At 39.4% G+C, this 16435-nt stretch overlaps 1 protein-coding gene across 1 annotated transcript in view; it reads right to left on the bottom strand.

Moving 5' to 3' along the window:
* The window catches only part of LOC122808376 (V-set and immunoglobulin domain-containing protein 10-like), a 406591-nt gene that overhangs the window by 37160 nt on the left and 352996 nt on the right, over positions 1-16435 (bottom strand). The window contains exon 8 of the mRNA XM_044079342.1: positions 10832-10884. Coding sequence (XP_043935277.1) covers positions 10832-10884 — 53 coding nt within the window. The remainder of the gene's footprint in view (positions 1-10831; positions 10885-16435) is intronic.

Raw genomic sequence — 16435 nt, forward strand, 5'->3', positions numbered from 1 at the left:
CCCACACAACATGGTTTCCGCCCCAACCATAGCACACCCACTGGCCTTCTAGCTTTCACACACACCATAGCAGAGGCTCGTGACAACAATCTACTCATATCCTGTTTCTTCCTTGACCTTTCCAAAGCCTTTGACACAGTATCTCACTCCATCCTCCTAACCAAACTTGCAAACCTTAATCTATCTGCTACCTCTCTTGTAGACAACAATCTGTCAGATGGCTATCCTCCTACTCTCCCTATATTTCAGTCCCTACTGGAGTCCCTCAGGGCTCCATCTTGGGTCCCCTACTATTTAATGTTTTCACAAATGAGCTCTACACATCTTGCACAAACTCTTCCCTCATCCAATATGCAGATGACTCAACATTCATCTCCATCTCTAACAACATCTCAGAACTACATTGCCTCACTCAACTAATCTTTCTTACCAGTTTAAAATGGTCATCAGATAATCAACTCATCCTCAACCCCAAAAAGACTAAGCTCTTGCTTTTTCTCCCCCACTCTCTTTCCCACCATAAATCCACCTTTACTATCGTTTCCTCCAACAACACAACAACACAATCATTCGGCCAGAATCACAAACTAAACTCTTAGGTGTCATAATAGATGATAATCTCAAATTTAACCTACACCTTTTCCAATGTATAAAAAAAAACAGAAACTAGGTTTGTTGTATCATAATAAAAAGTTTCTAACTCCAAATGCCAGACTCACCCTAGCTCAGGCATTCATTCTACCCTCACTTCTCTATGCTGCTCCAGTACTAACCTTTATCCAGCACACTACCTTGACTAAACTCCAACAAACTTATCATAAAATTGCTAGATTCATTACCAACTCTCACTACACCTCACATTACTGCCTTGCCCTAAACTCCCTGCAATGGCTTGAATTCCCACAGCTACTGTTAACATCACAATTCCAAATTGTACACTCTATACTATATAAACCATCTTCCTGTCCAGCTCTTTCTATGCTCGTATCCACCTACTTCCCATCTCGGTCCCTGCGCACCTCTAACCAGCAACTACAAGCAGTCCATCCTCCAAAGAAAAATGTGGGCAAATTACTATTAATGTACAAATGCTCAGTTGACCAGTCCTGGAACAAACTACTCTTAGACCTATGTGCCATTATACACCCATCTCACTTTAAAAAGGAACTTAAACAGCATCTACTGAACTCCAAAACTTGTCCCTGCCATAACCTCTCCTAACCCCCACTTTCATAGTTCTTAACTCCCCCCCCCCCATTCTACCTTGTCTGCTATGAACAACCCACCAAATCTCTCAAGTATAAAGTAAATAAACTTTCTAATCACAGGGTATTATTCATCTCTAAACATTTTTACATGTACAAGGCCTCATGCTGGTATACTACCATACTAGTAATCCTTTCTCTACTCTTCCTATCATGTATATATCTTACCCCTCATTTGGCTTTATATTTAGATATGACTAGCTGATTTCTCTTTTGGCTTTATCTTTACATATGGCTAGCAGATTTCTAGATGTACCTGTACCTTGTCTTACCATTACTACACAACTGTAGACTAAATGGGAAACTTAGACTAAATGGAATCTTTTTTCTGCAAAATGTTAAATAAATGTAACCAACTGTAAATTGTTTTTCTCTGTAAAATATACACTGAATGTAACTAGATTTTATGTTGTGCTCTAACTGGAACTTTTCTTCTTGGGTCACCACTGAAAATGGGTTTCTAACTTAGCTGATCTAATCTGGTTAACAAATGTCAAATAAATAAATAAATAAAGCTGTGTGCTGCCCATAACTGTGGCCCCCTGTCCCTCCATTGTCCAGCTTTCCTGCAGTAACAATTATTTCCTTTTGGACAGTCTGAGGAACACCTACCATAGGTGTAGTTGACATGCAAAACAGATAGCATGGCCAGTCTCAAACCATGGACCCTGATAACCACAGGTATGTACTTAGTCCACTAAACCAACACAGCCACCAGTCAGTGCTGCCTACTTCCTGACACTATTAACCACATACATACATAGCACATTGACCCCCGCATATTGTGGAAAGGGAGCATGTTAGTAAGTTGATTGGGGACAGCCCTGGGAATGTGTGGTCTGCTGCTATTACCTTACTAACATAACAATTACTGTAGTTCTATGGGAACATGGGTGTATTAGGGGTAGAGGAACATACCTGTCAACTGTACAGGTTTTCGCAGAATGTCCAGATGTTTGCCTCATATTTTGATCCATTTGATAAAATTGTGGTCGTCTGGAAACTTACTGGCAAATCATTAAAGACTGAAGGTAGAAAGCAGTGACAGACATTTGAGTTTCAGACTTCTTACCCCTCAGAGAATTCATGCTAGTGTACAACCTGTTATTCTATCAACTGTCTAGCTTTTTAAAAGCCCTATTTAAAATTGTTCCTGTTTATGGGCCTTTGTCACACATTTCTTTATGGCTTTGCACAGATTTTGTGTTCTAAGAGGTTGAGAGATATGTATGGGATTCCAACAATGACATCCATGCATCTGTCCTATGACCCCACTGTTTCTAAGTACCTCACATACTGCAGTTGGTTTTGCTGGTGCCTACTTCATATTGTGGAGAAGCCACTATTTGGCAGAGAGTTCCTGCTGTCCCAAATAGCTGCCAGTTGTCTGCTGCTATCCCAGTAGCCCACTCTATTCCCTTGCATACATGCAGCAATACCAAAGATATGCTACCACAGACTACTGCCTCATTCATTTGTTAAGAAGAGTGACTTACCTTTTGCCTGCAGCAGTTGAGAGGACAGTACTTCAGGGTTGACCCTGTCAGATGCACGCAGTACAGAGCCTATACATGGTAAGGTACAGGTAGTGTGATGTGGCTGGCATCCCTTTTACTGTGTGATGGGAGTCAGAGTGAGCTATCAGTCCCTGGGCCATTAGGTTGTCAGTGTATGTGCTATGCGTTGCCTCTTTGCCAAGGTCAGGGCGTACTGAACATGACTATGTCTGCCTACAGTGACAGGCTCAAGGGGTTCCTCCTCTGAATCCCCCTGTGCCTGTGAGGACCTTAGAAATGATGGGGGGCTGTGCTGCCCTTCACAGTGATGTTCCTGCTGCAGCTGTTTCCACAGAATCATATTGTGTAGCATGGCACATACTATGAACATGTGTGCACATGTGGCTGGAAGTACTGCAGGGCTCCAACAGATATGTCAAGGCAGAGTAACTGTGACTTGAGCAGCCCAAATACACACTCAATGTTCCTAGTTTGTGCGTGTGCCTCATTATGGTGCTCTTCAGTGGGTTTGTGTACATTTCTGATGGGTGCCATCATCCACGGTTCCAGTGTGTAACCAGCATCCGGCACTAGATGGCTGTACGGGATGTCCCCCCAAGCAAATGCCTGGCACAGTTGTGATGCATGCCAGATGTAGGAGTCATGATAACTGCCAGGGCTGCAAGCAGACACATAGATGATAATGCCCTCAGCATTGCACATGACCTGGCAGTTGATGGAGTGATACCCCTTGCAGTTGATGTAGACTCTAACCTCCTCACTGGTTGGTGCTTGGGTGTGCACATGAGTGCAATCTATGCCACCCAGTACCTCTGGGTAATGTGGAAGAGACACATATTGCTGGTCCTCTCCTCAGTAGTGCTGGTGAAATAAATGTGCTCACTGGCATGTGTTAGCATGACATCCAGGAACTGGTAGAGTACCCAGGATGCGGATGCTTGTTTGACCCCCATGATGTCTTTGGAAAGTACCTGCAGCTAGTATTCTTAAGGCTACACATACATATGTTTCTACTGGGATGGGTTCCTTTCTGTTGACTCTAGGTCTGAGGTGAGGGCAGCAGAGCTCAGTGAGTTCCTGTAATATGTTCCTGTCCACCCTGTAGTGGTCTACTATCTCCAGCTTATATAGCCCCTGAAAGGGTACCCTGGGCCTAAACACTCTTCTCCTCCTCAGTCTGGGCTTATTGTCAACATTATCATCATCACTGACCTCAGCCTATAGCACATATAGATGTAGTACAGCAACAGCAACCCCTATCATTTTGTCAGTTAAACTTCTCAAGTGTGTACTCCAATGGTGCGTATTATGTGGGAAAAATCAGACTGAAGGGTGTATGCGTGTTTTATACTGGTGTGCTGCAGATGCAGCCTGTGTGATTGGCTGACTATGATACTTTCCATCTGCCAGGTATATCACTGAGGGGTTTGAATGGGTCAGTGTCATTGGAACAGGGCTTATCAGTCTTTTATACTTGATTGGCTTTCCCAGGCTATTTCCTTTTTTTTTTTTCATTTCTTCCACTGCTAAGCCCAATAGCACTGCGTGCAAACCTACGGCTCTAGTGTAAATATTGCTCAGCAGACTGGATCCTCCCCTGCACATGGGAATGCTTTGCTTTTCTTTAACCTGCTAAAGCACATTCCACAGGGCTAAGCAGAGCTAAGCAGCCTCAGGCACACCCCCTTGCTTGGCTGTGCTTAGCTGAGTGCAAACAGGCTCCAATCCTCTGACATATGGTGTGACACACCCCCTTTTCATGTCAGCTATCTGTTCTGCCTACACTAACAAGGTTCTAGCCCTACCATGGTTAGTACCTATGGACATGGTGGCCCTTTTTGCTATTCAATAAACCTGGCTCATTTACATACATCTAATTGTGTATACCCTGGATACTGCACTACACCAGGGCACATCTCCTTAGCTACCACTATAACCTGCCATTGTATGACTCTGCATGCTGGCTGCTATAATGCAATACCTTTGCATAGCTTTAAATTTCATATTTTATTCTTTTCATTTTTTTTTTTACAAAATAGCATGTTTGCCTATCACTGAGAGCCACTTAAACATGGAATATGCATTAGAAAAAAAATTTAATTTTTCATATATTGTATTATTTTTTACATCAATGGTCATAGTTTTGGCCATTTGCATGCCTATTGAGCAATATACAGCTTTTTATCTGGGCTGTTACAGCCCCTGTTTAAATTTTATCCTCTGGTACACAGTTCCTAACCGAGTACATTATTTATGCTTACACAGCACCTACACGAGTGCCTTTATGCTTTTCCACCAGTATATGAGGTGATTTGCATTCCGCGGACACCTCCATGTTTGCATGGTGTCAGCAAGCTCATGCACACCCCCAGCCTTGTTTTCGGGATTGCTCAGCAGCCATATTCTGTGTTCAGGCCACTACACTATTTCTACATGGAGAATCGAACCATGTAGGGTTTATTGAATTACCCCCACTATTTTTTATGCAACTTCAAAGAATAACAGAAATATATACTTCCATGAGTTGAATCTAACATCTGCAATAGAAGCTCATTTCTTGGTTTTAAACATGTTTTTGGAGCAGCAATACAAACAGAAATACCTGCAACCTCTATGGAAATTAGCTTAAGATATGCTTTGTCTCTTGCTTTTATCTTGTGCGAGCTTGCTGCAATAATGTAGATGGGTAAACCATATAATGAGCTGTAATGCCGCCATTTCTGTTCTTCTGTATTGCCTTATGTGCCTGCTATAGAATGTTCCATGTGGAAAAGAAAAGAAAAGGTTTTCTAAGTATCTAAATGACTGTTTCACCAACACTCCTTGGAAAGAATCATGGACAACTGTGTTTGTTCCTAAATATGAATAATAAGCTAGTCAATAGCCACTTGTTAAAAAAAAAACATCAGCAAATAGGAAAACTAATTGAATATTTCAAACATCAATTTCGCCACTCACCACACAAGCAGATGCACACACACTCTATTCACCACTCATACCCAGACAAAAAAGACTTACTTCCCACATACAAGGGAAGGTCCTTCTTATACCCACTGAGGGAAGAAGCCTCAGCACCCCCTAAGATTTATATTACCAGCATTGAGACTGTAGTTATCCCAACCCACAGTCTCACAAACATCTGTCTCACAGAACCTTCTCACAGTCAAATTTTAGTTTCCATACAGTACCTACTACACACCGCTTCCCCATAACTTCTTAACATGAAACAAAACCTAGATATATTGAAAGTTTCCAATCACACACATCAATCCCCAGTCATTCAGTATCTTTCTACAACAGACACACAAGAACACACACACACACACACACACACACACACACACACACACACACACACACACACACACACGCTCACAAACATTGCTAACTCAGACTGCTCATTGCATGCTTCCCACCACATACGCATCAAGCCCTGGTTATTACTACCTTATCACCATGCAAGTACATACAACTACTACCAATCATGCACTCAGAAAATGTCCCTTTTTCCAAGATACAGGGATCTAAAATTAGATAAGATTGTGTGTGTGTGTGTGTGTGTGTGTGTGTGTGTGTGTGTGTGTGTGTGTGTGTGTGTGTGTGTGTGTGTGTGTGTGTGTGTGTGTGTGTGTGTGTGTGTGTGTGTGTGTGTGTGTGTGTGTGTGTGTGTGTGTGTGTGTGTGTGTGTGTGTGTGTGTGTGTGTGCGCGCATGTGTGATGCAGGTTAGTGTGATCCCTGCAAAAAAACTCTTTATTAGCTCTTTAGCTAGTTTCAGTGGTGCCTGATTTTCAAAGTTTTCATACTTTCAGTTTTTAGTGTTGAACAGTTGAACACATGCTGTGAAAGTATGCCATGCAGTTGTGATTTATTTTTTGTTATCTTCTGATTGTGGCTAATAATGTCAAAGTGTAACTTTCTAGTACAGTGCATGATGCTTATTTTTATTTAATCACTGCCTGTACAATTAAAGCTACCTATGGGATCATTAAGGGAAAATATAGTTACACATAGGCTAAGGTGGTAATACTTAATCATCTGAATGAATATGGAAGACATCAGAGAAATAGAAGAGGTGAGAACAAGAAGGCAAATACAAGATTTAAATGTAAGGAAGATGGTGGGGTTCAGAAGTAAGGAAGCAAAATGCCAAAGATGGAAAGGACAGATACTGTTGAAGGAAAGTGGTATTGGAGCTTGAAGCACACTTAATAGCAGCTGCTGAGAGAATACCTACTATGGGAGGCTGGGTGTTTGGATTGATGACAGATTATTTGGGGGTGAAAGTCATGGGTGATGATGTTTAACAGATAAAGAAAAGGAAGTTGTTGGGCATTCATCAGGGACAGATAGGGAAATGAATGAGTGAAAGTTGTTGAGGAATAAAACCGCTGTTGGGAAGAGGTAGGCAGGCTGGTAAATTCAGTCATTCTCAGAAGAGTGGAAGAAGTAATTAGATGTGGAATAGCTCCAGTGACCAAAGCGCTCTGTAGCTGCTTATATACACTGCAGTGGTCAAGACTAAGTCTGTAAAGTGGAAGACTGCTGGAATGGATTCCCACCCCTAGTGGATAACTGGCATATGAGTTTTTTACTAGTATTCTTTTGTATACTGCACACCCTCAATAAATGACAGAGAGGTTTGTGTGTTTCATACCTTCAAGTGCTGCCTATTCTTCAAAATATTTTGAATATCCTTTAGATCTTGTGTTAGGTCTTAGACTCTTTTTGACTGTCAATCTTCCAATAGCCATGAAAGTGCCATGCTCTACTTATGCAATCCTTCCACCTACTTCCAGCAATCAGAAGAAACAGGCTTTGAGTGCAGTCATTTAGGAATTGTGGACGTTCTCCTTGCAGGGAGCCAGGAAAGTGTATCTTCTCCTCTTCTAAACCCTCCTGTTGGCTATCAGAAATGACATAATGACTGCTGTTTTCAGTCCTTACATGGGAGCACATCCCCTATGCTGAGCTAAAGAAAAAATTCTATTTAACAGTGTCATGCCTTCATGTCTTGCCTCCATGTGTAGAGAATATATCTTCAGTATAACCCACAGTTGTCACTTGTAAAACAGGATGTTTATCAGCTCTTTCGAGATGGACAAGCTGATGTTGACTGCACACTCTGACTCTGTCCTAGCAAGCTTGTCTAGGCTGCTAATAACTGTCTTTTCATTTTACTTTGTCCCTTATTTAAGATTTCAAACCATTTTCTACAGAATTAATTTATTTTTAATTTAAGCCATTGCACAATCCCCAGTCAGGTACTAGGTTATACAGGGCTTCTTATGGGCTGGAAGATAATGGTTACTTGTCTACTCTCAGCAACAGTATGAACTCACATGACAAGATCACATGACTATTTAACAAAGTAGTGAGGCACTGAACTGACTGGTATGACTCTAGCAGGATGTGTATCTTTGGCTGATGAAAAATTACATTCCTAGATCTCAAAGTGGTGCGTAAGACATCATTCTAGAACAGTATCATATGTTCCCTCATTGCTGCAATTTTTATACTGAAAAGCATGGATTATAAATAAATGTCACTCACAACCATTCCGTTTTTATTTTTATTTGAGCTCTTGAAGCATAACTTCTGACCTAATCTAAGTATCACTATGCTAAAGCAAAAGACCCCTTTCCAATTATTTATGGTTTCACATTAAAAATAAAAAAATATTGTGGCCAGTGGTACTCCTACATTCATTGTATGCAAACTTCCCAGAAAGATAAGCAGTACTTCAGAAGTGTTCCTAAGTCATATGGAGCATTATGCAACTGCCATATCTGGTAAACCTCATCAACTCTATGTTGCCCTAAAGACAAGGACATTTTCTTCTCTGAAAATGTAGTAATCCACTTGCTCCAACAATTTATAGCTGTAAAAAGCAGCCTGCTACAGGTAAATTACAACACAACCAAACATGAAGCACTTCGGCCATGACCACAAATGCAGTATTGACATTCATTTCTGAATACTAGCATTGCACCACTGCATAGTCAGCATCTGCCAACTGCACCCCCTAACAGTTTGAGCTTGGGGCAGCCATCTGCTTTGCCCCACCCTAGCTACTCCTCTGCAGCACTTGAAGTGTGCAGTTCTTAAACATCACAGCAACCAACATGTAAACACTCAGCTAAAAGTAAGGTAGCCTTCCACCCTGGCAGTGACCAGAGTTTCACCATGTCTTCATCTAGCTTCCTGGTAACGTGAGTGTTATGAACTTGTACTACTCTGCTGGAAGGCAGGATCCTCAGTTATGGCTTCTGCCCATTAATGGAGCTCACTTAATCTTCCTCCCAGTCTAGTAACAACAGGATTTTCTTGATTACCTTATACTCACCCTGTTAGTAAATGCATTTCATGGACTAGCCCCACTGTCATCCTAGGTATGATGTGAACCTCACTATAACCCCTTAAATGTATTCTGACATCAAACATTCATCTTACAAGCTCACCATCCCTGTTGTTATCATAGCATTCACTGTAGTATACCTTTTGTTTCCTTCTTGCTGAATCAGATAGGTTCTATTACTGCCACTACCTCCCTACAAACACACACATGCATGCACGTGAACACACACACACACACACACACACACACACACACACACACACACACACACACACACACACACACACACACACACTCCTAAGCAGTATGAAAAGTGTATTCCCAACTGCTCAACTCAACCTTAAAATGGTAAATGCCCAAAAACTAGCCTAGTCATGAGAGGTACCCTGTTACAATTCCTCACTTAAGCCTTACACTGATCATAGCATCCTGGCACCTTCCCTGTCCTACAGGGCAAAAGTAGAGCTCACTACCAATTACCACTGCCAGGTTACCAGTTACTATGACACCATAATACCATATCCATGTCTTGGATGCTCAAACGTTTACCCACTGAGGTATGGGCAGTTGAATTGTAAAGCAACTCTTTTTAGCAGCAATGAGACAGCAATCCCTTACTGTTTCCCTCATAAACAGTAGGAAGCAAACTGTTCCCTCACCACAGCACCCTTCCCAGCATACATGGGCTCACAAGGAGCTTAGCCCTGCCTTGCAATATAAAAAGAGGTATAATATGTAGAAGTTATTCAGGCACTGCAGCAGTTCTGAGAAATTAATTCATTAGTTTTAGCAGTAATTGCTATGCTTATTGGATGTTTGGTATATTCTGGAAATTCATAGTTCTTTTTGTACATCGTGAATATTTGTTACTTTGCTGTAAATTCTTTGAATAATCTTTTTGATGAGTATTCCTCAATGACTTTTTTGAACACTAATGTGTTTACCTACTTTCCTGTTATCGTAACTGCTAAACAAAAATGTAAAACTAAAGTTGCAAAATGGTCTGCATCTAAACTGCAATCAATATTATTATAAAACCTGAAAATTATAAACTAATACTAGACCACTCAATATTAATACGTGAAAAGGACAGCTTTGTGAAGCATTTTCTGACATCACCAAAAAATAATTAGTAGCACATTAACTTTAGCACTTTTGTCATGTGGTATACATTTAAAATCTTACAGCCCATTCGGTAAATCTATGCAAGGCAGTGGTGCAAAGCATACTTTTTCAGCAAAAACCAAAAAAGGCCAACAGCCAACAACCAAGGATGCCCTATACTTGAAAATCATTGTAGCTTAGCTCCTCCTACATTCTGATTAATCTTACTGTCTGTCTTCTGTGGATTACTGGTTACATTTATTACTTCACTGTTCATACTTTGCTACAAACTAGATGTGAGACATATAATATCATGAAAGTCGACACTCAGTTTTAACAGATAAGAAGAGGCCTACATAAAAGTATTATTAACTCAGAACCCACTGCATTACATTACATTACTTGTATATTCAGATGCATAAATCTGCTTGGCATCAAAGGTCTCAGGATTTATGTTTCCCTCATTCACTCGCATGTGTAAATTACTTGTTTCAAACTAGTAGTAGTAGTAGGAGGAGGTGAGTAATTTCACCTGTAAATGATTTTGTTAAAAGTAATGTTCCCAAATTAGCAGGTATAAAGCACGTACCATTTTTGCTGGTGCTGCTGTTTCTTCAAATACGACCTTCTTCTCCTGTTTTCCTGAGGAATAAAAACAGGCACAGACTTTATCAGGTACTGTATAGGCATAGTTCAACACTGGCTTACACATTATATGTGACATTCTGTTATCAAACAATATAGGAAGGCGTAAAATCAAATCTGAATACAATCACTAAAAATGTATTGTAATGACCTCTATAAATGCATACAAATAAGCTGTCATTATTAAAAGTCAAGTAAGTGTCTCATGACACATCATTGGAGAAAAATGTTTAACAATTTGAAACTCAGTTATTACTGAATGCCGAAAACATACATGTTCCTTACTCAGATCACTATAAAATCTTTAATTTCACATATTAAAATGTCAGTCTAAATTAAACATAAAGCTTAAGGATCCCTGTATGACGATAGTGAGTAAAGAACAGCCAAAGGGCTCAATTCCAAAAGACTTGTTCTCAGTGTTAGTGACCACTTACATTGAGAGCAGGCTGAGAGCAGGTGTTTCGAAATCTGGACCACATAGTAAGCTTGTTTACAGAGTGGCCTTACACTGAGCTAAGTCACTTACACTGGGACCAAGTCCTTTGGTATGGGGGCAGACTTACACTGACAGCAGCTCTTTTTGGGATCTGATGTGAAGTGCATTAATAGAGAAATGCAGTGTTTATTTTCAGAATTGTATCTTTCAGCAAAAGGACTATACGACTATAAATAAACTAAAGACAGCATTTGCAGGTATTGGTTGTAGAGTGACTTGGAGTTTAAGTATGAGCAATGGAAAGTATTATGACCAGACTAAGCAACACAGCTAATATTTAATAGACCAGTGCAAGCTGTAACAGTACCTATCAAAAAGCAAAAAAGAAGTCAGTTCAAGAAAAAAATTAAAGACCATATATTTGTGCTTTAGGCAACTGAGGAAATATTAATTAACGCATGTCACAAAATAAAATACATTAAAATAAAAATGAAAGTTTATTCAACAGAATCATGGAGCAGGACAAAAGAATCTAGAAAATGCTGTCTTAGTGAAAGGGAGAAAAACACTAGAATACATGAAATCACAGGCAGAGTACTCCCACTGATACAGAAGGTACGAATCTCACCTATCCTTTTTATTGATGAGAAGCTTGAAGGAAGACTGGGTTGTGCATTTTGAAGGAAGAGAGGAAACTATAAATCACAGAACTAGAGATGTCACCAGGAGATAATAATAAAGAAGGATACCATAATGACAACCTGATTACTGAAGTCTGAAAATGGATATAATGAAGAGAAAGACATTGCTGCCACTTCTTCTTAGTTCAGAAAATTATTTAATGAACAAAAGTGATTTAATGTAATATATACTGTTATTTATTAAACAAAGTCATGGACACCATGAAACAGATAACTAAATAAATAAATATCATGCATTATGTATAAGTGAGCTCTGTTATGACTATGAATAACAGGAAACTAAATTAGCCTCCCTGTTCCACTCTAGTAATACCTGCTAACCCTAACCCCGAACTTTGCATTTAAAAATACCTATTCTGTAACAGTGACAGTAATCTCGAAAGCGTGGACACACACACATGCACATTCAAACATACACACTATGCTAAAACTATGCCCATTTTTAACCCTACCCTAACTCTGCTATAGTCGCACAAACACTCACACCTCCTAATACTAATATCTAAATGTTATAGCATTATTGTCCTAAACCCACACATACCTTACCTGCAAACATTTGATACTGCGTTCAAGTGAAATGTTAACATTTTATGAATGAAATAATCAACCAAAATTCACAGTCACTCCACTAACCAAAAGCAGATATAGCTAGCTTACTAGATAGATAGGTTGACAGTGTACACACACACACACACACACACACACACACACACACACACACACACACACACACACACACACACACACACACACACACATTAAATCTATCCTGTAACCTAGCCCTAACCCTAAGCCTAAAAACTCTCATGCACCTGCTATACATCCCACTTACTTGTCGCAGTGAAACACACACCAGAAAAAATGTTGGCTAAATAAACCAGATGTTCGACCAAAAAACACTACATTTCCGCTTATTGACAAAAGCAGTCACTGACCTAACAATCAGAATATATATATATATATATATATATATATATATATATATTTTTTTTTTTTTTTTTCCTTAACATAATCTGTAATGTCCATTTGTTTAGAAACTTTACTGATTCTACAGTCCTGGGTAGGTGTACTATGCCAGAATCCATCCACAACTAATTTTTCCTATTTTTGCACAAGGGGTCAGGGTGCCACTACAACAGTGACAATCACCTAGAGCCAAGGTTTATACCACTAGGTGGCCAGCCCTTCTGTGCCTGTTCCTCCATACCACCCATTTAACTCACACTCACACTTGTAGCCAACTTAGAGTGCCCAATTCACTTACACCATATGTTTGGAATGTAAGAGGAAGCCGAGCACCCAGTAGAAACCCATGTTAGACACAGGAAGGACATGCAGACTCAGCACAGCAGGCACCCCAGCCAAGAATCAAACTGGACAACATCTTGCTGTGAGGTGAGAATGACTACTGTGCCACCCTTAAGCCACTGTAGCACCAGAAACTTAACTGTTCAGATCACCACATAAAATTATGTTAACATTCTTACAGTTTGTTTTGTGCAGAATATTTTTCTTTTGTGAAAGTCTTCCATAGCTAGAGCCTATGTTTGTTAACAAGAAGCCATGTGCAACTTATATTTCATTTTCCCATTGCTAAAACAGTGGTATATCTGTTTTTTAATCAAAACCTAAGGAATTGCCCCCACTCTATTTTGCATAGGGATGACGTAACCCACTTTACCCCAGTTTGAACCATGGCTTAGTAGCTGAAAGAGACAGGTTGCAGAGCATGGTAATTAGAGTTTACTGTCAGCTCAACGATCCTGGAGACATTGTAATCATGTTGTTACATTAATCATAACTGTGTAGCTGTGTGATTGCATATATAAACAGTTCAATATGGAGAAAGGTAATAAAGTGATATATGAATCAGACTGTATACAAATTGTCTCATGCACTTGCATTAAGCTTGCCTTTTGACTTGAAAGAACAAATAATTATATGCCCTTAGCTACAGCAACCCTATCTAAAGTGCTGCATCTTTCTCTTCATTGGAACAGCTGCAAACAGAAAACCTGCCCATGCACAAAAAATGTAAATCTGGTTACCTCTGGCCATTAGTGGAGTGCTGACTTGAAGGTAAGTATTTTTTAAATGCTGGTTTGCAACTAGATTTTCTGAAGTGGGGGAGGTAGTAGCTGTGCTAAGTCAACTAGCCTCCTTTGTTTGCAAAGATTAAAGTCTGTCATGAAGGGCTAGTATGTATTTGTGTGAAATATGTTGGAATATGTTCTGTTTTTTTTTTAATATGCTAGCAAGCAACCAGATGGGGTGGGGTGGGGGGTAACTGTGTCATGCATAAAAGTAACTTGCACTCTTCATTTGCTCAGTTTGATATCTGACTTTAAGGGTTAATGTGCATTTGCATGAAACAAGTTTGAATATTTACCTTCTAGCCAATCTTTGTGCAGAAAAAAATGAAACCATCCGATTTCATAGAATGTCCCTGTTTTTGCCTCTTGTTTTTAGTGTATAATTTACAGTCTTTTGTCCAGCCTACAGTCTAGCTTTATAGGACTATTGTGCATTTATGTGATGGGTGCTGTTTATGTGAAAAAGTCGAAACTCTTCATGTTTTACAGAATGTCTCCGACTGTCTCATATTGTTTGTCTGTGGCATCTGTGCGACATAAATTTTTTGGTTTTCTGTCAAACTGAGGAGGACTACAGTTAATAAATGGGGACAGGGCTGGCTGTGGATGAAAGCTGGTTCCCTTTTGTTTGTTCAGCTTACATTGTGGCTTTGCAGGACTAGTGTGCTTTTGAATGAAATAAGCTTTAGGTGTTGGTTATGCAAAACCAAGTTGAAATCATCCATGATTTTGAAGAAAGTCCCTGACTTTGGCTCATTTTGATTTGTTCATATAACACTGTGGTTTCCTTGCAAATAATTGAGGGTTGCAGTCATGAAATAGTGACAAACGTTTGAGTTTTAGACTTCATGTTCTTCAGAAAACACATTACAAAGCAAAATTGTTATTCTAGTAATATTAAGTATATAACAGTTGTTGTATCTTTCGGCTTTTCCCGGTTAGGGGTCGCCACAGTGAAACTCCGGTCCACTAATGATTGGCAGTAGATTTTTACGTACCGAGTTGCCAGCCCTGATGCACAACCTTCAACAAAGGTACACCCATTCACACATGTCTCCACACAGAAGATGCTTTAGCTGAGAATCGAACAGGACAACGTCTTACTGTGAGGCGACAATGCTACTGCAGCACCACCACCGCAGTTCAAATGTGTCCCTTACTCTAGGTCTTTTCCCTCATTATTTTTGGCTTTGTCTTGATTCTTGCTTTAAGAGGTTGAAAGGCAGTTTTTACCAGGATCAGATGAGATATACATGGCAAAGTGGCTATAACTGGTGGATGGGTAAAGGGGTATTTGTGGATGAAAGAAACTTACCTAAGCATTGTTTTATCAGTTTAAATGGTCTGGCTTTGCAGGACTGGTGTGCATTTATATAAAATAAGTTAGAATACCTAGGCTACTATTTGTTTACATCAAACAAACCCAAAATACATTATTGTATCCTTAATTAATTTGTTTACCACAATCAGACATCATAGGTGTACATAGTAAGCAATGAGACTATGTTTGCTAAGTATGGGGACTGCTTTGGATAAGAATGGATTATCCTGCTGTCATGAATAAATTCAATAGATATTAGTCTGGCTTTGCAGGACTAGTGTGCTTTTCTATAAAACAGGTTGTAATACTAAATTTATGATTACCATTTTATCTCATTTGTATATTTGAGGTGTACACAGTCAAGTTGCTATAACTGATGGGTATGGACATCAGTGGTTTGTAATGACAGCAGTTTGAATGGTATTAAATCAAGAAGACTAATCCAAATGAATATGTTCATTTATGTATGCCCCCCAACACAAGTTGAAAACCACCTAGTGCCCAAGGTATTCTTAATCTACCACTGTCTTAGAGCTTTAGGGGTAGTTGAACTCACCTATTTATCAAGAATTCAGGGATTTCTCTGCTATTTTAGCCTACATTTATTATGTAACTAGAGTACCAGGAATTGTTCTTTAACTAGTCTTCATTACTTCCAGTATCTGCAATCAATTTATTATACACATTGGTCTGAATGAAGAAAATATGTGCATTCTTATTCATTGTAATATGCTTTCATTTTGCAATGATTATCATACTCCAAGTATCTGTCTATCTATATATCTATCTATCTATTTATATGCACACACAGAAACACTAGTGTTTCTGTGTGTATTAATTTTTATTTGATATCATGACACTGCTCTCGCTTATTGATTTACATTCTTGTCATATTAGTATAACATATTCAGCTGTTTCCATTTAACACAGGCTAAAGTTAATCTACTTTTAAAAAGAAAATATAAATAAGTTCCATTTCATGGTAAACTCCATA

This window comes from Protopterus annectens, chromosome 8.part0, assembly GCF_019279795.1.
Source record: "Protopterus annectens isolate FY-2018-M chromosome 8.part0, PAN1.0, whole genome shotgun sequence".
NCBI lineage: Eukaryota > Metazoa > Chordata > Ceratodontiformes > Protopteridae > Protopterus > Protopterus annectens.